The sequence below is a fragment of the Hemiscyllium ocellatum genome, chromosome 1, assembly GCF_020745735.1.
Source record: "Hemiscyllium ocellatum isolate sHemOce1 chromosome 1, sHemOce1.pat.X.cur, whole genome shotgun sequence".
NCBI lineage: Eukaryota > Metazoa > Chordata > Chondrichthyes > Orectolobiformes > Hemiscylliidae > Hemiscyllium > Hemiscyllium ocellatum.
The window spans coordinates 88,238,992-88,261,826 of record NC_083401.1 but is presented as its reverse complement, the minus strand read 5'-3'; the positions used below and the strand labels follow the sequence as shown (position 1 = coordinate 88,261,826).

Genomic DNA, 22,835 nt, shown 5'->3' with positions numbered 1-22,835 from the left:
CCCTCCCCCACTCACCCACTGTACTCTATGCTACTGTCTCCCCACCCCCACCCTCCCCTAGCTTATCTCTCCACGCTTCAGGCTGACTGCCTTTATTCCTGATGAAGGGCTTTTGCCCGAAACATCGATTTCGCTGCTCGTTGGATGCTGCCTGAACTGCTGTGCTCTTCCAGCACCACTGGTCCAGTTTCCTGTGGGAGTGCAGAGTGTTTTCTTATAAAGCAGTTATAAGACAGCAAAATTCATGAAATGGGTAGGATCATGCTGCTCAATGATCCAGTAAGAATAGAACAAATTGAGTCATTTGTTTCTGTACATTTCTGAGAAAGAGAGTGTACCTGATATCATCCAAAATCTCAATTTCACATTAGCTTATTTCCCATCCTCTAAGGTTGTCAGTTTGTATTTTATTCATTCACAGGATGTGGGCATCTCTGCCTGGGCCAGCATTTATTGCTTATCCCTAACTGTTCAAAGGACAATTTAAGAGTCAACTACATTGCTAAGGGTCTGGAGTCACACATAGGCCTGACTAGGTGAGGATGGCAGTTTCCTTTCCTAAAGGATATTAGTGAACAGGATGAGTTTTTATGGCAATTGACAATGGCTACACAATAACCATTTGACCGGACTTTTATTTTTTGAAAAGTGCACATTTTTAAAAAAATTGAATTCAAACTTCACCATTTGCCATGGCAAGGTTTGAGCCCATTTCCCCATTACATTAACATGGTGTATTAGATGTCAGTGGCATAACCAGCTACAGTGAAACCTCGATGATCTGAATATCGGATTATCCAAAGATGACTTCAAGGTCCCGCAAACATGTTACATGAAAGAGCTAAGTGTCTTTGATTTACATGTACTGAAGAACATGTGAAAACACTGGCAAAAACAAAGAAACATGAGCAGCTCAAGCATCAGTGACTGGATGTTTTTAGGTAAGGGTTGTTGCACAGCTCTTTGCAAAAGTAAGTGTTTTACAGTACAGGGTATTCCCGTCACTTTATTGGGCTGTTCATTAAAATAAAATGGCCGAGAATGTAAACACATGCATGAGGTGATGCTTCTGTCTTTCGATAGCAAGACTGTGTTCCAAGAAACTGACAAATGCTGCTGCGATCATAGAAGCTGTTCGGGACCTTGTTTAATGCTGTCTTGCCAAATGGTAACCACTGCTGCATTTTTGAAAAGTTTTCTTATGTTAACATTGCTTTATTTTGTTCATCATGTGAAAGCTGTGACCTCTTGCGCTCAGTACATTAAAATTATAGATCTAAATAAATTCTCTGGTGGAGCACAGTGTTAGATCAGTGTGGCTTCCCTTGTTTAAGATAAAATCGATTATCCGAATAATCAATTATCCAAACGAAATAGTGCACACCCATCTTATTTAGAAAATTGAAGTTCCTCTGTACACCAGTACCTTCCCTTAGGAGGGATTTAAGTTGTTATGAAGATATGGGTGTACTGTACCTTTAAGCGAGTGAAAGTTAGCAGTGACAGCACCAAATGTTCTCAACAAGATACCATGTTACATGTGCTCCAGCTTTTAGGGTAGCTGGTTGCTTGGAAACAACAAAACAGATTCAAATTAGGCCAATTGCTTCAAATTATACCCTGAAAGATACCAAATTCCAAATGATATTGAGTATATTGACAATCTTAAAAGCCAATGACACAATCCGATGCTTTTGGGTATAAGACTGTGGAAAATTGAACAGTTGTGAGGAGAACTGCCACAGTTGTAGACTGTTAATCAGAACTCCAAGAGGTACCTTTCTAGAAAAAAAGTTTACACAGGAGAAAAACCTCAACAAGAGCCAATCTACTGACAAAGATAAAGAGAAGATTCGACTGCTGGCTAGTTTAAAACTTTGAATTTTTCTGTAAATCTAATTGGCAGTTTTATCGGACTAGTATTATAGAAGGAAAGGTAAAAGATAGGTTAGTGGAAGGAATTGTAAATAGTTATTAGTTAATTATCCTCTGTCATACTTTAAGAAATAAAGTTGTTAATTTTTACTCGGCCACTTGAACTTTTACAGATTACAGCATGGGTTAAATCTTTTGTGCTGCTGGTTTTAAATTAAGCAGGAAGGTTGACCCCGTGTCATAACAAAGTTACCTCAAAAAACTGCCAAATTGGTACTGCTGTAGCCAAGAATTATTCTGTGATAACATTTAATGTACCATCCTTCACTCTGTCATTCATTGACTGCATTGCATTTATTTGATTCCATGTTTCTAATTAGTATTGAGTTGACAACAAATGTCATAGCTGCTCTCAGTTGCTTAGTGAAAATCTGAATACTTCAGGGTGTCTGCTTCCATTTCATTCAAGTGTAATCTTGCAGCAGGTTTGCAGGCTTTTATTATGCAGATTGCTATCCTACATAGAAACCTGCTACTTAGAGTAACTGTTCAGAGCCTATGCTTCACACTGTCTGACCAATTGCATAGGTTTACATTTTTCTTGTGAGGCTTCTCTGAGCTGCTGCCTCCTCAGGATCCCTCCTAATGCCATTTGACCCTGACACTCTAAATGTAATGGCTGCCAATCAGGTGACCAACCTAAATTCACTGTGTTAGTTCAGGGCATGCATTTGGTACTCGCATCCACATCTTCCAGGTAAACAAAGCTGATATCTCAGAATGACTTTGGTTTCTTCACCAAGGTAGATGGGCTAAAACACACTTCTTGGTTCTAATGTTAAAATCAACCTACATTTTCTTCTCCTCCCACATTTGCTATTGAAGCTTAAGGAAACACATCACAGAATGCTTTTAACTGACAGAACGCTCTGCCATTATGCCTCACCTCTCCAATTCACCAGGCCTCCATATGCATTTTGGTTTTATTAATGTCAGGATTGTCAATCATCTCCTGTTGTCATAATTTAAATTAGAATGTTCAGTGTTCCTTTAGCTACAAATGTATTTAAGCCCGCCGTCAATTCACAGCCTACGCAGATCGCAGATCAAAATTTCAGGGTGAACAAAGAAGTAGTAAAGTTTGGGATAACTACAGATAGGAAATCTGGGATCAAGCACTGCTTGGAATTCAATGCAACGGTATCCTGGTGTGAAAGCAACACTACTGTATTGAGTGTGAGCTAGTGTAACACGTATCCAGGAAAGATCAACATTTAAAAGGTTCAAATCCAGACATTATGTAGACGATGAATCAAAATAGCTCCTTTATTTTACATAATGGAGACTTTTGTTTCAAACATTGGAACATTACAAAGAAATTACTGTTCTGCACAACAACCAAAACTTATTCTGGCAAGAAGTCATTTGAGTACAATAAATACTCTATATCTCAGTGCATTGCAAAGGACAACTGGCTTTCTTTAATATCCTGTTTCTGCATCTTTACAGACTCGGTCCAGGTTCATGCAAAAATGCTGAATGATGTGTTAATTAATTAAAAACCTTAATAAGTTAAAAAGTTTTGTGTCCCCCCAAAAGTCTATCATTCTATTTCATATTTAGGTAAGGAAATTGTAAAACAATGGTTAAGGGGCAAACAACTAAGGCGCTTACAGGAAACAGATTGGACACTTAAATATTGTACTAAGGCTCAATGTCCTCATTGAAGCAGTCATTCTATTTTTAACTTGCATTGGCTGGATTTCCCAAGCATCTGGAAATTTAACTGCTGAAAAGAGATGAGAAGGTTAAATCTTTAAGGTCAGCACCTTTCCAACAGTCAGGAGGAGCAGATTAAGTCCTCCAGTCCCAACAAGCTACCCAGCAAACCCAAGTCATTTCAACCCAGCACCCCTTTCCTCCCCCCTACTACTGCTTGCACAATGAAATGCATTTCTGGACTAAAATCCAGACCTAGGAAATGCTGAAACAATTAATTTATTCTTCAGTCTGGAGTTGGGATCCTGCCTTCACATCTACAGGAACTCACAACACAAATACAAGGTGAGAGTGAGGATAAACATTTAACAAGACATGTTGGGAGATGCCTTGCCCTAGAAAGTACAAGAATGTTCTAAAAGGTATATACAATACATACACAAATTTTACAACTCACAACAAGGTGAGGGTGAGGATAAAAATTAACAAGTCATGTTGGGAGATGCCTTGCCCTAGAAAGTACTAAAAGGTATACACAATACATACATAAATTTTAACCTGTTTTGGCTTTTGTCTAATCTATCTCTTTTTTTTTTCATTTTGTGACAGTGTCTATGAAAAATATTGGTGAAAAAAGTAAGTATTTATTTCCAAATTACTTATCAAGATTTATTGGTATAAAAAAATTGTTCTGAATATGTCCTGAACTATCCAGCAGAAATGAAGTGAATTGAGGTCAGAATCTTGTTAAATTCCCCATTTGATTTATATTCTCTTTTAAATGCAACAATAAAATGAAATTGGAATCCGATTCACAATCACTATATTTCTATTGGGTGTGTTTGGTTAAAATCAATACTGATATTCTGAATTGTAATACTTAATTAATTGACAATCCAATGCTCAAAATTACTTAGATAACTGTAACATACTAAATGCTATTCAGGTTCTTAAATGTCTTTAATTTGAAGAATCAATGCCACTCCCAAAGTTTTAGTAAATATATTGTCATGGTTGGAAAATATCTTCCATTATACTGCAAATTATTTCAGAATTACCCAGAATATTGTAGAATTTAATCCATATTGTGTCATCTTCTTCAACAGCATGTTTTAGAGCTGTTCAGTTCCAATGCGAATACAGATATATCCACTGTTGAGAGTATGGTGCTGGAAAAGCACAGCAGATCAGGCAGCCTCCAAGGAGCAGGAGAATCGACGTTTCAAACATAGGCCCTTCATCGGGAAGGGCTTATGCCTGAAATGTTGACTTTCCTACTCCTCAGATGTTGCCTGACCTGGTGTGCTTTTCCAGCATCACATTCTCGACTCTGATCTCCAGCATCTGCAGTCCTCACTTTCTCCTATATATTTCCACTGCCACTCATGGTCCCTAATACCCTCTATGCCAACCTGTGGAACTTTGATGCCCATTCACCCAGCATATATTTTAAACAGAACTAGTGAATGGTAAAAATAAGTTATGTATGGCATATGGTTTATTTTTAAATTATTCATTCATAACTTTCGACTTGCTTTTAAAAGTATCTGTTTTCCTCACCATCAACAACTTCTTCCAATCCTCCCACTTCCTCCAAACCAAAGGGGTAGCCATGGGCCCCAGCTATGCCCACCTTTTTGTCGGGTATGTATAACAGTCCACCTTTTGCAGTATACCAGCACTATTTCACACCTTTTCCTCCCCTACATTGATGACTGTATCGGTGCTACCTCGTGCTCCCATGAGGAAGTTGAACAGCTCATCAACTTCACTTACACCTTTTACCCCAACCTCAAATTCTCCTGGACCATCTTGGGCACCTCCCTCTCCTTCCTGGACCTCTCCATCTTCAGCGACCGACTAACCACAGGTATCTACTACTAACCCACCAACTCTCACAGCATCCTAGACTATACCTCTTCCCACCCCACCTCCTGTAAAAATGCCATCCCTCATTCCCAATTCCTTCGTCTCCACCACATCTGTTCCTAGAATGACCAATTTCACCTCAGAAAGTCCCAGATGGCCTCCTTCATCAAAGCTCGCTATTTCCCCTCCCACGTGATTGATGATGCCCTCCAGAGTATCTCCTCCATTTCCTGCACCTCTGCCCTTAAACCCCACCCCTCCCAACGCAACAAGGACGGAACCCCCCTGGTCCTCACCTTCCACCCCATCAACCCAATTATATGTCACATCATCTCCGCCACTTCCGCCACCTACAAATAGACCCTACCACTAGGGACATATTTACCTCCCCATCCCTATCAGTGTTCTGGAGAGACCATTCCCTCCGCGACTTCCCTGTCAGATCCACACGCCCCCCCACTAGCCTACACCCCACTCCTAGCACCTTCCCCTGCCACTGAAGGAAATGCAAAACCTGCGCCCACAAACACCCTCCTCCACCTCCCCCCTCTTCCCCCCCCGCTCCCCACCCCCACCTCCGGTCAAGGCCCCAAAGGATCCTTCCACATCAACAGAAATTTACCTGTATCTCGACCAGTGTCATCTGCTGTATCCGCTGCACCTGATTTAATCTCCTCTATATCGGGGAGACTGCACGCCTACTTGCGGATCGTTTCAGAGAACATCTCTGGTACACCTGCACCAACCAATCCCACCACTCTGTGGCTGAACACTTCAATTCCCCCTCCTACTCTGCCAAGGACATGCAGGTCCTGTGCCTCCTCCATCACCAAACCCTTTCCACCCCACAACTAGAGGAAGAATGCCTCATCTTCTGCCTTGTGGCACTGCAACCACACGAGATCAATGTGGATTTCACCAGTTTCCTCGTTTCCCCTCCACCTACATTATGGTAATCCCAAGCCTCCAACTCAGCCCTGCCCTCTTGACCTGTCCATTGTCTTTCTCATCTATCCACTCCACCCTCCTCTCCGACCTACTATCTTTCCCCAACTTCATCTACTTATCGCATTCTCACATATCTTGCCCCTCCCCACCCAACCTCCCTCCTATTTATCTCTTAGTCCCCCTCCCTAGCCCACAAGCCTCATTCCTGATGGAGAGCTTATGTCCGAAACGTCGATCCTCCTGCTCCTCAGCTACTGCCTGACCTGTTATGGTTTTCCAGCATCATACTCTCAACTCCTCTGTTTTCACCACACCCTATAAAAGTATAAATCGTTGGGACATTTAAAATATTAATAACAAGCTGCAAGTACTTGACTCCCCTTTAGCTTGTGTCAATAAATATTGTGCAATTGGCTGAATAGATTACAGAAAAGCATCTGTCAATCATGCAGTGCTTTCCGTTGGGAGCAGCTGAGCTGAGAGCTTAGACATTCATTGGTCTGTTGAAAATCCTGTGCTGAAGGCAAAATAATGCTTGATTGACAGCTGTTTCTCTATGATCTATGTAAGGAAGCAACACATATTTGTAGTTTCTGTTATTGACATTTTAAAGTTCCAGATGATTTACATTTTTATAGGCCTGTAGTAAAAATAGCTTATTTAGAGAAAGCTGTATAAATGAACGTCTTGTTGCTAAAACCATTCCAAACATGCTTTGTTACGATAGGTTTTATTGGGTCTGTACAGACTATAGTGTAATTGGCATAAAAGTAACATACGTTGGCATGGTGGGTATGTGGGATCCTGGAGGAGGGTGGGTGTAGGGGCATAGGTTGTTGTGATGGTCCTGTGTGCTGAGTGGAGGGTACTAGGAGATATTGAGGTTATGCAGAGCCATGGAAGGGACAGATATTTGAATAGAAAGCAAGAGGATCTTGGAAGGGATGTGTGGTTTTTTTTGCTTCACTGTTATAATACAATAGCATCAGCAACCCATTGATAATTGTTATGAAAAATTCATTATAACATTGCATATAGTACAATGGGGAGGTGACAGTCTAGCAGTTTTATCGATAGACTATTAATACAGAGAACCAAGTAATTTTCTAAGGACCAGGGTTCGAATTCAATAAAAATCTAATGATGATCATGAAACCATTGTCAATTGTCAGAAAAAGCCATCTGGGTTCATTAATGTCCTTTAGGGAAGGAAACTATCATCCTTACCTGGTCTGAGAGTCCAGACCACCAGTTAACTCTCAAATGCCCTTTGGACCATTAAGAATGAGCAATAAATACTGGCCAAGCCAGCAACACCCTCATGAATGAATTTTAAAAAAACAGAAACATTAATATATAGAATGTAGCAAGTGTGGTCTGAAACAAAAACTGAAAACAATGTATATTTTCCCATGCCTCCCAAATGTACTCTATGTAACTTTGTCTTTCTAAACTCTGCACCCTGTCCTTACTTGCATCAAGCCACATTGACCATCAGCCCATACCATTCGGACCTACACTGGTTCCAGGTTAATCAGTTTCACCCTTGTCTTCAAATCCCTCCCTGGCCTCAGCCCTCCTTATTTCTGCAGTCTTCTAGCTCAAAAAATCTCTGAGATTCTTATGCTTCTCCAATTTTAATTACTTTATCGTTGGTTGGATTTCTTCAGCCATGTAAGCCATACATTCGAGAAATTCCTTCCTTAACCTCTTCTCCATCCCACTGTCTTCCTTTGATATGCTTCTCGAAACCTTCCTCTTTGGTCAAACCTCTGGTTAACGCCCCCCAAAATCTCCTAATAAAATGTGATGTCAAATTTTCCTTTATAACATTCCTGTGAAGCACCTTGGGCCATTCTGTTACATTTAAAGGCACTAAACAAAGACAAGTTGGTGCTATTTGTGTATGAACAGCAATCCAGGACAACTGTTTCCAGGATATTAATGGAAAATGAGTCTCAATTGTCAATTTTGGAGAATAAACTCTCCTTAGAAAATTGTAATGAAATAAAAATCCTAATACTGATTAGAGACCATTAAAGGTCAGAGCATGTTTACCAAAATTATACTTTTCTTGTCACATTGACGATTTGGAAGTGAAAATTCTAAATGGGGTTTAGAAATGATATGAGAATGTAGGTCTGTAGGCTAATTGTTCCTTTAAATAATCCAAAGTTTCATTTTGATTAGGATGAAAATAGTGCATGCTATTCATTTAAGAAGCACCTGAATTTGTAAAGTTAGGAATGCTAATGTTGTTGTTTAATAATTTATCAGATCTTGTTGGCACCAAAATATAAAACTGCTATATCATCTAGATATATATTAGACAACTTGAGTAATGGTTGTTTCTTTTGTGATTTTCTTTCTTCTAGTTGTCTGCCTTGTATTCTATCATTTGTTTTTCATCATGTTCGTGTGGTCATACTGGAAAACCATCTTTACAAAGCCAATGAATCCGAGTAAGGAGGTAAACATGAAGCGAGACAAACCTTTTTGTGTGTAAAATGTTGTAATTTAATGTTATGTTCCACTCTTTATACAAAAGGTACACAACCTATTGCTTTTTGCTTTCTCTTTTCTCATGCTCTGCTGCATGATGACAGTACCATTGATTACAGTAATATGCTGGAAAATGGTGTTGCTGCAGCTATTTCTGATTCCTGTTTTGCACTTTACATTCAATCCTGTCAATGAAATGCTGCAATCTCGAACTATCCATCATTACCATAGGCTTTATTAATTGCAGTTCATTTTTACATACATTTTCTATTCAGTTAGTCTGGCTACTCCATTTGCAACACTGTGTATTTGAATTTTTTGCTTCTGGCATATAGATTGATTTCAATATCAATGATTGTTCCCTTTGTCCCAGACTTTCTTCCTATTTTCTCCCTCCAATAGGAGTGCTAGATTGGGCAGGACTGCTCCTGCCCCACTGAACTCATGTCCATATACCTTGACACCATCCTGCCCCCGGTCCAGGAAATCCCCACCCATGCCCTCCACCTCCTCCATGACTTTTGTTTCCCTAGCCCCCAATGCCTCATCTTCACCAGTCCCTATTCACATCTATCTGTCTTGACAAAGACCTCCAAGCCCTCCATTTCTTCCTCTCCCGACGACCCCAACAGTACCCTTCCACCGACTTTCTCATTCGTTTGGCTGAACTGGTCCTCACCCTCAATAATTTCTTCTTTGAATCCTCCCACTTCCTCCAGACCAAAGGGGTAGCCATGGGCACCCACATGGGCCCAGCTATGCCTGTCTTTTCATCAGGTACATGGACTAGTCCATTTTCCACAACTACACCTGCATCATTGCCCACCTTTTTCTCCACTACATTGATGACCATATTGGTACCACCTCATACTCCCACAAGGAGGTTGAACAGCTCATCAACTTCACTAACACATTCCATTCTGACCTTAAGTTCATCTGGACCTCCGTCCCCTTCCTGGACCTCTCCATCTTTGTTTCCAGTGACCAACTCAACATGGACATCTACTACAAACTCAACGACTTTGACAACTACCTAGACTACACCTCCTCCCACCCTGCCTCCTGTAAACATGCTATCCTTTATTCCCAATTCCTCCGCTTCCGCCACATCTGTTCCCAGGAGGACCAATTTCACCACAGAACACACCAGATGGCCTCCTCCTTCAAAGATCGTAATTTACCATCCCACATGGTCGATGATGCCCTTCAGCACATCTCATCCACTTCCCGCACCTCCACTCTTGAACCCCACCCCTCCAACCGTAACAAGGACAGAACCCTCTGGTCCTCACCTTACACCCCACCAACTCTGGATATATCGCATTATCCTCCGCCATTTCCGCCACCTACAAACAGATCCCACCACCAGCAATATATTTTCCTCCCCACCTCTATCTGCATTCCGTAAAGACCATTCCCTCTGCGAATCCCTTGTTCGGTCCACCCCACCCACCAACTCTCCCACCCCTCCCAGCACCATCCCCTGACACCACATGAATTGTAAAACCTGTGCCCACACCTTTCCCCTCACCTCCGTCCAAGGCCCCAAACTAGCTTTCCACATCCGTCAGAAATTTAACCTGCACCTCCACATATATCATCTACTATATCCTTGCTCCCGATGTGGTCTCCTCTACATTGACACCTACTTGCAGAATGCTTCAGAGAACATCTCTGGGACACATGCACAAAACAACCCCACTTCCCCCTGGCCGAACACTTTAACTCCCGCTTCCACTCTGCCAAGAACATGCAGGTCCTGGGCTACCTCCACTGCCAAGCTCTTACCACCTAACGCCTGGAGGAAGAACACCTCATCGTCCATCTTGGTACCCTCCAACCACACGGTATCAATGTTGATTTCACCAGTTTCCTCATTTCTCCTCCCCCCTCCCCCACCTTATCTGAGATCCAACCTTCCAACTTGGCACTGCCCTCTTGACCTGTCCTTCCCACCAATCTGCTCCACCCTTCTGTCTGACCTAGCACCCTCACCACCAACTTAATCTACTTATCACATCCTCAGCTACCTTCCACCAGCCCCACCCCCCTCCTACTTATCTCTCAGGCCCCTTGGGCCACCCCCTCATTCCTGATGAAGAGATTTTGCTCGAAAAGTTGATTCTCCTAATCCTCGGATGCTATCTCACTCGCTGTGCTTTTCCAGCACCACACTCTTTGACCTGCATAAGATTGTATGGCCCCTTAAACATGCTCTGCCCTTCATTATGATCCTGGGTGATCTTTGATATTAATTCTACTTTTCTGTTTGTCTCCCACATCCTTTGGTTTTTGAAAGAGCTCTTACATTTCCTCTGACAAAATATTTGAGCTAAAAACCCCACATATTGTGATCCTAATTTGTGCATGTCGGTAGTCTGTTCAAAATCATGGAGCCTCGCAACCAGGTGAGACCTGACATCACCTGATTTCCAAGTGTAAACTTGCAAAGTAATCAAGAGTAGAACCCTCACAGATGTTGACTCTCTATCTCTGAAACGTGGATCATCACTACAATGTACCTCATTGCTGCCTTGGGTGTAATTATCTAATTCAGCACAGAGCATGGATGGTCTGATTACTTCCTGGATCAGCTACTCCAAATCTCACCAGGTTGACCATCAAGAGAGGCCACATTCCTAACTGGTAGCATTGGGAATTGTAAGCCTAGCAACTCATTTTCGCAATGGTGAGGGATGAAACCAGCAATGGGAAATTGCAACTCTTGAGAGCAGTGTACTTTACAAAGAGCACCAGGGAAATTTGCAATTCATTCTTTGGATGAGTCTGATACCCTGATTTGATCATATGTTACACCAAAATTTGAGATCTCCATGTGTCAATTTTGACTTAAGTGCACCCTTAGTGGTAAATGTACTCTTTAAAATTTGATGATTGGTGGAATATCCCACAGGTAAATCCTGTTACTTGCACAAGTTTGCAATATTCCAAATTTTTTGTTGCTTTAACCTATCCCCATCATTTCACAAGAACTTGTACTGATATCTGTGCATTCTAGCCGAAACAAATAGCCAAAAGTGTCAACATGTAGTCTGACGATACAACGTAAAATACGCCATCTCTTCATTCAATCAGAAGTTGAGAATTTCTTTAACTTTTCAAAAAGACATTGTTCAAACAGATTTCTCTTTAACATTATTTGCAAATGCTTCTTTCATGTTATAGGGCAGATAACACCAGCTATTTGTCTAGATCTGGTCTATTTAACAGTAATGAAAGTGAAAAATTGCTTGAGATTATATTTCTACTTAATCAAACTTATTGGATGTGTAACTTGCCTTTCAGGAAGTTCAGCTTTAATCCCTATGCTGTGATTTTAAAAAAATTTAGTCATGTATTGTGGACATCGCTGGCTGGGCCAGCTTTCAATGCCTATCCCTAGTTGCCCTTGAGAAGGCAGTGATGAGCTGCTTTCTTGAATCACTTCAATACAATTGATTTAGATACACCCACAATGTGGTTGGAGAGGGACCTTAGATTTAGACCAAATGACACTGAAGGAATGACGGTATATTTCCAAGTCAGGATGTTGGGTGGCTTGAAGTGGAATTTAAAGGTGTTAGTGTTCCCATGTATCTGCTGCCATTGTCCTTCTAGATGGTAGTTGTCATGGTTTTGAAAGATATTGTCTAAGGACCTCTGGTGAATTTCTGCAGTACAGACAGCTGCTCCTGAGAGATTTCAATGTTTGTAGATGTAATGCCATTTAAGCAGACTGCTTTGTTCTGGATGGTGTTAAGCTTCTTGAATGTTGCTGAATCTGCACTTATCCAAGCAAGTGGGGAATCTTCCATCACATTGCTGCCATGGGCCTTGTGGATGATGGATAGGCTTTGGGGAGACAACAGGTAAGTTACTTGCTGCAGTATTTCTAACCTGCTCTTGTATTCATTGTATTTATGGTCAATGGTAGCCCCCACCCCAGAATGTGATAGTTGATAATGTGATTGTTTGTGAATGGGTGATGGTTAGTTTGTCTCTGATTACAAGATGATTGGCTTTTCAACTTGTCCTGCTATACTCAAAGATTTATGTGCATACAGTCCCATGTTTGTTTGATTTTGCACCCCCTATAAAATTGTATTTAAATCCTATTGTGTCTCCTCTTCATTCCCATTAAAATGTTTCATTTAACAATCAATTCCATGAAATTTCATCTACCATGAGTCTACCCCTTTTACTATTCTATCTAATGTCTTCCTGAAGTCTATTACTCTCCTACTCAGTATATATTATATTTGATTTATTAATTTTTATCCAAGGCAGTTGCTGTACTACCTCTTCATCGATTCTGACACTTCGGTAGCATCAGCTTTGTTGAAAACATATGCAAAGAGTTTAGTTAGTACTTTGACATGTTCTTTTGCTCCACAAGATCTCCTTTTTGATCCCTAATTGGTCGAATCCATACCCCAGCTTTCTCCTCTTTGTTTGGACTCTGCTTTTCAATAACCATTATTTAATTAAAGTTCACTTTGGTCAGATCCATTTTCAACTCATTCAGAAGAGTATTATTTTTCATATTTAACTTTCCAAATCAATTCACTTAACTTAAGGGTAACTAGGGAGAGAATAAGACCCCTTGAAGATCAGCAAGGCTGCCGATGCGTGGAACTGCAGGAAATGGGGAAGATACTAAGTGAGGTGCTGGAAGACTGGAAGTGGTAAAGTCCTGAAGAAGGGCTCCTGCTCCTTGAATGCTGCCTGACCTGCTGTGCTTTTCCAGCAACACATTTTCAGCTCTGATCTCCAGCATCTGCAGTCCTCACTTTCTCCTAGGTGGTAAAGACAAGCCAGGAAACTATAAACCATTGAGCCTGACATCGGTGGTGGGCAAGTTGTGAGAGGGATTCCTGAGGAGCAGGATTTGCATATATTTGGAAAGACAAGGACTGAATTAGGATAGTCAACATAATTTTGCGCATGAGAAATCACTGTCACTGTCAGTGACTCACTGACTTGATTGAATTTTTTGAAGAGGTAACGAAGAGGATTCATGAGGGCAGAGCAGTACACATGATCTACATGGATTTCAGTAAGGCATTTGACAAGGTTCCCCATGGGAGACTGATTAGCAAGGTTAGATCACATGGAATACAGGGAGAACTAGCCATTTGGATATAGGACTGGCTCGAAGGTAGAAGACAGAGGGTGATGGTGGAGGTTTGTTTTTCAGACTAGAGGCCTGTGACCAGCGGTGTGTCACAAGGATCAGTGCTGGCTCCACTGCTTTTCATCATTTACATAAATTATTTGAACATGAATATAGGAGGTATGGTTCGTAAGTTTGCAGATGACACTAAAATTTGAAGTATAGTGTACAGCAAAGAAGGAAGAGAAAGTGAGGTCTGCAGATGCTGGAGATCAGAGCTGAAAATGTGTTGCTGGAAAAGCGCAGCAATCAGACAACATCCAAGGAACAGGAAATTCAACGTTTCGGGCATAAGCCCTTCATCAGGAATGAGGAAAGTGTGTCCAGCAGGCTAAGATAAAAGGTAGGGAGGAGGGACTTGGGGGAGGGGCGATGTAGATGTGATAGGTGGAAGGAGGTCAAGGTGAGGGTGATAGGCCGGAGTGGGGGTGGGGGCGGAGAGGTCAGGAAGAAGATTGCAGGTTAGGAGGGCGGTGCTGAGTTCGAGGGATTCGACTGAGACAAGGTGGGGGGAGGGGAAATGAGGAAACTGTAGAAATCTGAGTTCATCCCTTGCAGTTGGAGGGTTCCCAGGCGGAAGATGAGGCGCTCTTCCTCCAACCGTCGTGTTGTTATGGTCTGGCGATGGAGGAGTCCAAGGACCTGCATGTCCTTGGTGGAATGGGAGGGGGAGTTAAAGTGTTGAGCCACGGGGTGGTTGGGTTGGTTGGTCCAGGTGTCCCCGAGGTGTTCTCTGAAACGTTCCGCAAGTAGGCGGCCTGTCTCCCCAATATAGAGGAGGCCACATCGGGTGCAGCGGATGCAATAGATGATGTGTGTGGAGGTGCAGGTGAATTTGTGTGCAATAGATGATGTGTGTACAGCAAAGAAGGTTACCTCAAACTACATTGGGATTTTGATCAGTTGGGCCAATGGGCCAAGGGAGGTGGACCAGATGGAGTTTAATTTGGATAAATGTGAGGTGTTGTGTTTTGATAAGGCAAATCAGAGAAGTACTTATATATTTAATGGTAAGACTCTGGAGAGTGTTGCTGAACAAAGAGACCTTGGAGTGCAGGTTCATAGCTCCTCAAACGTGGAGTCCCAGGTAGACAGGATAGCGAAGAAGGTGTTTGGTATGCTTTCCTTTATTGGTCAGAGTATTGAGTACAGGAGGTGGGAGGTCATGTTGCATATGCGCAGGACATTGTTTAGGCCACTTTTGGAATATTGCATGGAATTCTGGTCTCCCTACGTTATGAAGGATGTTGTGAAACTTGAAAGGGTTCAGAAAAGATTCACAAGGATGTTGCCAGGGTTGGAGGATTTGAGCTATAGGGAGAGGTCGAATAGGCTAGGGCTGTTTTCCCTGGAACATCGGAATCTGAGGGGTGACCTTATAGAGGTTTACAAAATCATGAGGGGCACGGATAGGATAAATAGATAAAGTCTTTTCCCTGGGGTGGGGTGTCCAGAACTAGAAGGCATAGGTTTAGGGTGAGAGGGGAAAAATATAAAAGAGACCTGAGGAGCAACCTTTTCACAAAGAGGGCAGTGCGTATATGGAATGAGCTGCCAGAGGAAGTAGTGGAGGCTGGTACAATTACAACATTTAAAAGGCATCTGGATGGGTATATGAATAGGAAGGGTTTAGAGAGATATGGGCCAAGTGCTGGCAAATGAAACTAGATTAATTTAGGCTGTGCTCAGCATGGATGAGTTGGACCGAAGGGTCTGTTACCGTGCTGTACATCTCTATGACTCTACTCCAAGCCTAATGATATTATAATCACAGTTTTTCTAAATGCTATTCCACTGAACAACGTTCCACTTACCCACTTCAATTTCCCGTAGAACCAGAGCTTCATTGGGGTGGAAACACATTAACCAAGAATGTTCTTTTGTATATATTTAAAGAATTCCTTGTTTTCTGTAATTATTTCCCACGTTGATCTTGGAGATTTTATGTTCCTTATTGTCACTGTTCCAAAGTTCTTGCCTCTTTCTGCAATTTTACTCCACTCATAAAGTGGTTCAACTTATTCCTTAACGAGTCTTTATTCTAATGCTGTTTATGCCTTCCAGTCAGTCTATTATATTCCTTTTATCTCCTTTTAAATTAATTTTCATCGCAATCCTCTTCCTCGCAAATTAGTTTAAACCTTCCTCCAAAACACTTATTAAATGTCTGCAAGAAAATAAATTCCTGTCATTAAAGTGAATTCAACACCTGTATATGTCCGTCATACTCCAGAACTCGTTCCAACCTCCAAGGAATTTGAAGTCTTACCTTCTGTCCTCTTTCTTTAGTTGTCATGCTTCACAACTCCTAGAAATACTGAAAATGGCAATGGGTGAATTGTGATGTTTACTGTCCATGAGGTCCTTGCTCTTTATGTTTTTCCCTTGTTTGTTAGCTAGTTTTAGGACCTCAACCTTTTTCCCATTTATGTCATCAGTTCAGATATGGGGTTCAACTTCTGGCTGTTTCGTTTACCCAGCAAAATATTCTCGGTGATTTAATTAACCCTGCCCCAGGTAAGCAACGCCTCCATGCAAGTCTAGCATCAGCAGGTGCACATTATTCATGGAGATTTATGATTATGAAACATTGGTAAATGCAAATATAAAACAATAAATGCTTTTAGCACAGGGATGAAGTGAGAGAGTAACAGGGTGACATGAGGGAAATGAACTGGGGAGAAACTCAAGTTTGCAAAAACTGTTAGAGATGGGCTGGAATGAAAAAAAACATTCAGGTCACAGACAGAACACAGTAATGTTGTGGCAGCCAAAGGTTGCTTTGGGTCCCACTATCCCTAGGCTACTGCTGAAGCTGATCATTCCCAATACTAGCAGCTACTGATCAACATCAAAAGCAACCGTGGAACAGCAAAAATACTTAAACCTATGAAAAGCCTCCAAGGGAGAAAAAGTAATTTTACAAAAAAAAAAGGCAGGAAGTAAAAGTCCAGAGAGTGTAAGAATCACTTCCAAGAATGCTATTCAAACCCATAATTACCAGGCATTAGCACTTACACTTCCCAGTCACAAAATTAACTCTCAATTCCACCCAATAAAAAATTTATAAAAACCCTCAACAAATCTAACATTTGAAAATCTGGTATAATTGATCACAAGCAGAATTGACCATTGGAAATCTCTCAATTAATCTTATGGATTAAATAACAAATTACACAATGGTAACAAGCAAGTCAGTTTGAGAGGTGAGCCGCTCTCCTGGAACTATAGGGTCATGCTGGTGCTTGATTGTCCATGTTTCTACTTGTTCTTAGATAATTAGTGGTTGTTCTCCAAGATTCAAATAAACTGTCACTGCTTTGGAAGTTTCCATTGGACACAAACATTAAATATAGTCCCTCAAATATAGGTGGGCAGTTTGAAAATGGTGGTAAAGATGGGCTGTAACCATAAATAATATTTTCTCTCATACTTCCATAGCATTACATTGATGCAAGGAATACCAAGAGGTTTCTGAATTCCAACATTGTTTTTATAGGAGATGGAGCATTCAAAACTTAAAGAAGTGAAATAAATTATGAATAATAAATTCCATTTTCCAAACTTTCTTTTTAGTAACCTAGCCCGCCTAGTTAGCTGCTTTTTCTCTTTATACATTTTACCTATTCAGTTGTGAATCCTGGTGGGAGTCCATCGCAATTATTAACCAGGCTGATATAGGGACGCAATAGTTGAGCAAGTTGAGAGCATCTGAATAAGAACTTTGAACTCGTAAAACTATTTCTCAGAGTTACAATTCTGTCACTCATAATTACATCTCTTAGACTATCTGTTTCAGACCATTAGCTAAACTATTGTAGATATGGTCCAAACTGGCCCACATTTAATGAATTCTGAGCTGAAAGGAATTAAAATTTCAAAAACACTTGTTGGTTAATTTGTTTTTTTTTCCCTTTATCTATATCCACAGTTTCATCTGTCATACACCGACCGAGAACAAATTGAACGTGAGGACCGAGGTGAAGGTCAACAGGAAGTCCTTAGACGAATGGCTAAGGAGTTACCTATTTACACAAGAACCTTATCTGGAGGTAAATAGCAAGTACTGTTCTAAGCAGCAAAGCTTAGTGGCTGAGTTTAGGTTTTAGTGTATATTGAAACCAGAAAAAGGATCTGATGAAAGGGAGATTGCTATTGAAGGCTGCAAAGAAAGCAATTCAGAAGGGTCATTCCTTAGCCAAAGTGCAAATCCTATTCTGTAGATTTGTTCAGCAATTTTCTGCTACAAACACAGAAAATGCTGGAGAAACTCAGCAGGTCTGGCAGCATCTGTGGTATGAGAAACAGAGTTAATAATTCAATTTCAGTACAACTCTCTGCAGTAATTTTCTGCTCCCTTGTTGGGAATGTTATTGGTGTAAGTGCCAAACTGTCACTACAGTGTTCTTGGTATTCCTGCAACTCAAACACCTGTGGAATGAAAGTCCTTATTGTGATTGCAGCATTTCAGAATGCACACTCATAAATTCTGTCTCAGGGCTGAAGTCTTGATCTCTTTTTTTTCAAATTGCAAAAATGCACGTTCTGAAATGGGGATGCCAGTTTTTGACAAGTCCAAAATGACATCTTGTGACTGACCATAAGGTAAGGACCAGGGGAAAAATATGCCATTTTAATAGGATTAGTGCAGTTTGGTGTTCATTGGTCAGTACAGACATGGTAGGCCAAAGGGTCTGTTTCTATGTTGTATGATTCTATAATTCTACAACTTCAGCTCTAGCTGTTTGCAACTGTTGGTTTTTAAAATGCAGTATATATTAGGATGTTCACACAGTACATCAAACACAGGAATATTTATGAGGTGATAACTCTTGGCTTAACATGTCACAAAAAAAGTATCATATTTCATGTTTTTCTTACTGAATTTGACCATGCTTATTACGGCTTTAGTTTAAACGTGGACAAAAATGTTGAATTCCAGAGCTGAGGTACAAGTAACAGCCTTTTGCATCAAAGCTGCTTTTACTGAACGTGGCGTCAGGGAGCCCTAAAAAAAACTGGAAACAATGGGAGTGAGGGAGCAAACTCTCTGCTGGCACTTTGGAAGATGGCTATAGTTGTTGGAGGTCGGTCATCTCATTTCCAGGACATCTCTTCAGGACTTCCTTTGGGTAGTGTCCTGGACTCAACCATCCTCAGATGCTTATCCATGACATTTCTTCCATCATTTTCAACTTCTCAGATACTGAAGCAGTCCATGTTCAGACTTAGGCTGACAGGTGGCAATAAATGTTTGAGTCACGCAAATGCAAAGTAATGACCATCTCCAATGAGAGACAATATGAGATCTTAACAACTAGCTGTGTTTTCAAACCATACTCCTCAGTTCTACGCCACTTCAATGGCAGTTATTTAATTCTATTTCTCTGCTTATTGACCCTCTTGCCAGAGAAAAGCATTTCTTCCAACTTTGACTATCAAAGACACTTAAAGATTTGAAGTCTCCTCTTCCATGCTCTAAGTAGAACAATCTCACCTTCTCCAATATTTCTACACCCTCCCCCGCCCCCACCCCCCATTCCTGCTAGGCTTTAATGTATGTGGTACCCAGAATTGTAGACAATATTCAAATTAAAGCCTAATCAGACACTTGTTAAGAGTTTGCGTTTTTTCTCATTTCCCCACTTTAAAAAGTACTCTTTTTTGCAACCTTGTTGACTCGAGATGACTACTTCCTTCCACTCTTTCAGTCCCTTGGTAATTGCACTGTTCTACCTCTCTATCGTTTCTCTTAAAAGTTATTGCTTCATCTGTAGGCACATATCTGTCCATTTAACCTGTCTGTCTCTGATATCAAGTCTATTATCCGGACAACTTACCAAATTCTCAAATTTTATATCATCCACAAATGCCTAAATTGTTCCTGCTGTATGAAGGTCATTTATATATAAGAAAAGCAATGGTCTCAGTAATCCTATTACATACTTCTCTCCAGCTGTTATTGTTTGCCTCCTATTCTTTAGCCTAATACATATCAATGTTATCACTAACCCTTTAATATCTTGTTATTCTATTTGTCAAAGATAGCTATTTCATGACAATGTTTCAAATACCTTTCAAAATCTTAATCAACATCCCTGCTGCACTATCTCCATCAGCCCTCTGTGTAACTTTATCAGATTAGTCTTTATCAGAATTATGGGTCTTGGTGGGTTACTCTTCGGAGGGTTGGTGTGGACTAGTTGGGCCGAAGGGCCTGTTTCCACACTGTAGGGAATCTAGTCAGATGTGATAGGCTGGATTGTCATCTTTGAGAAAGCTAACAAGAGTTGAAACATTTCCTGGGGTGGCCTGCCTGCTTTTGAGAATATATCAGCAAACACATAACATGCTGAGTACACTTGTTCCATGGAACAGAGAGAGTTGGTGAAGGTGAGGCAGGTAGCCTTGTACCAAAACATCACATGTTGTGGTGCCATGTCACTGTCTAGGAGGGTACAAGATTGTCTAGTCTAACATTTTTAATAATAGCCTGTGATAGAAATGGTGACTTTATTATATGATGTATTAAATGACACAAATTGATTTTTGTTTTAATTGTTGTGATGTTACTATAGCATTTGGACATGTGAGGGGGAAAAGCTATGAAATATATACAGAAATATTACAATAATAGCAACCATTCTTATTTATGATGAAATAATGCATTACAGATTACGATTTGGAGGTGCTGATGTTGGACTGGGGTGTACAATTTTAAAAATCTCACAACACCAGGTTATAGTCCAACAGATTTATTTGGAAGCATGAGCTTTTGGAGCGCTGCTCCTTCATCAGGTGGTTGTGGAGTATAAGATCGTAAGACACATAATTTATAGCAAAAGTTTACAGTGTGATGTAACTGAAATTATATATCGAAAAAGACCTGGATTGTTTGTGAAGTCTCTCATCTTTTACAATGACCATGTTGGTTTCAGTTCTTTCATATGTAAAACCGGAGAAACTTGGCATCACCACCAGCAGTAGCCAGGCCTACCCTGGCACCACAGCGGAAAATGTTATCATCGCGGGGAAGTCGATCATCAACTCATTGGGTCACACCCTTCAACTGGAAGAAATTGAAGTTCTTAGGAGAGGTCTCAATTTCTGCCCCACCACCATGGGTCTTGCAGCAGACATTGAGGAATTCATCAGACAAATGAGACTCCGGGAATTCTTTCAAGATGCCAGCAGTGATTCCCAATGAGCCCACCGAGGAACGGAAACAGTCTTCACAGGAATCCATAGAGGAGCGACCAAAGAAGGAGTCAACTTGGATCCTACCAGAGGGCCTCTGCCCTGGACATGGCATGTATGCTCAAACCATCAGGAAATATATAAATGCCAGATTCATCAGCCACACATACAAGCTGAGCAGAATATCGTCGAATCACAACGCAACGCCATCCGTGCTCTCAAAACCAATCACATTGTCATCAAAGCAGCAGATAAAGAAGGAGCCATCGTCATTCAGAATAGAACAGATTACTTCAAGGAACTGTACCAACAACTGAACAACCAGGAACACTGCAGGCAGCTACCGGCTGATCCGACCAAAGAGCACACTCGTGAACTAAACACATTGATCAGGACTTTGGATCCAGTTCTTCAGAGTTCCCTACATTTCCTATCAGGCAATGGGACCCTGTGTGAGAACCTCTCTGGCTATGTTGAAGGCCATTGTACAGGTGACCACGAGCTTCAGTCGCAACACTACAGATTTCTTACAGAAACTCAGCGCCCACAGACGAGTCGAACCAGGTACATTTCTTGTCACAGTGGATGTTTCAGCACTCTCCACCAGCATCCCCACAATGATGGCATTGCAGCAACAGCCTCAGTATTCAACACCAACAACTACCAACCTCCGAGAACCATCCTACAACTTATCCACTTTATCCTTGATCACATTTCACCTTTGACAACCGGTTATTCTTCCAGACACATGGAATAGCCATGGGAACCAAATTTGCACCCCAATATGTCAACATTTTCATGCACAGCTTCAAACAAGACTTCTTCTCAATGCCGTACCTCCAACCAACATTATACACCAGGTATATCAAATACATTTTTTCCTCTGGACCCATAGTGAGGACTTACTGAAACAAATACCCAGTGATATCAACAAGCTTCATCCCACCATCAAACTCACCACGGACTACTACTACTACTCTATAGTTTATGTCTCATTCTTGGGCATATGCATCTCTTTCAAGGATGGGCACCTCAGCACCTCACTCTACCACTAACCTCACGATGCTACACTTCTCCAGCTTCCACTCAAAACATATTAAAACAACCATACCCCACGGACAAGCCTTACATGTACACTGGATCTGTTCAGATGAGGAGGAATGTGATTGGCACTAAGTACTCAAGGATGCCCTCATAAGAACAGGGTATGGTGCTCAACTCATTAACTGCCAGTTCCAGCATGCTATAGCGCGAAAACATAATGACCTCCTCAGGAGATAGACAAGAGCTGCAACTGACAGGGTTCCCTTCAGACACCGCACGACAGTCAATAGAGAGGAATGCTCCCTCTCAGTCGGAGAACACTTCAGTGGTCTGGAACATTCGACCTCAGAGAGATTTCGGGACAGGCAACAATGCAAAGTGGCCGAGCAGAGGCTGTTAGCCAAGGTCAGTACCCGTGGGGTTAGCCTCAACCAGGACCTTGGGTTCACGTCACATTACAGGTGACTGCACTACACACAGACTCACAGAGACAGACAAACAGACACAC

General features: G+C 41.3%; 1 protein-coding gene across 1 annotated transcript in view; it reads left to right on the top strand.

The window, feature by feature from the left end:
- The first annotated feature begins 4,203 nt into the window (after positions 1-4,203).
- zdhhc2 (zinc finger DHHC-type palmitoyltransferase 2) overlaps positions 4,204-22,835 on the top strand; it is a 64,002-nt gene continuing 45,370 nt past the window's right edge. Inside the window, exons 1-3 of the mRNA XM_060830567.1 lie at positions 4,204-4,230; positions 8,787-8,881; positions 18,018-18,138. Coding sequence (XP_060686550.1) covers positions 4,209-4,230; positions 8,787-8,881; positions 18,018-18,138 — 238 coding nt within the window. The 5' untranslated portion in view covers positions 4,204-4,208. The remainder of the gene's footprint in view (positions 4,231-8,786; positions 8,882-18,017; positions 18,139-22,835) is intronic.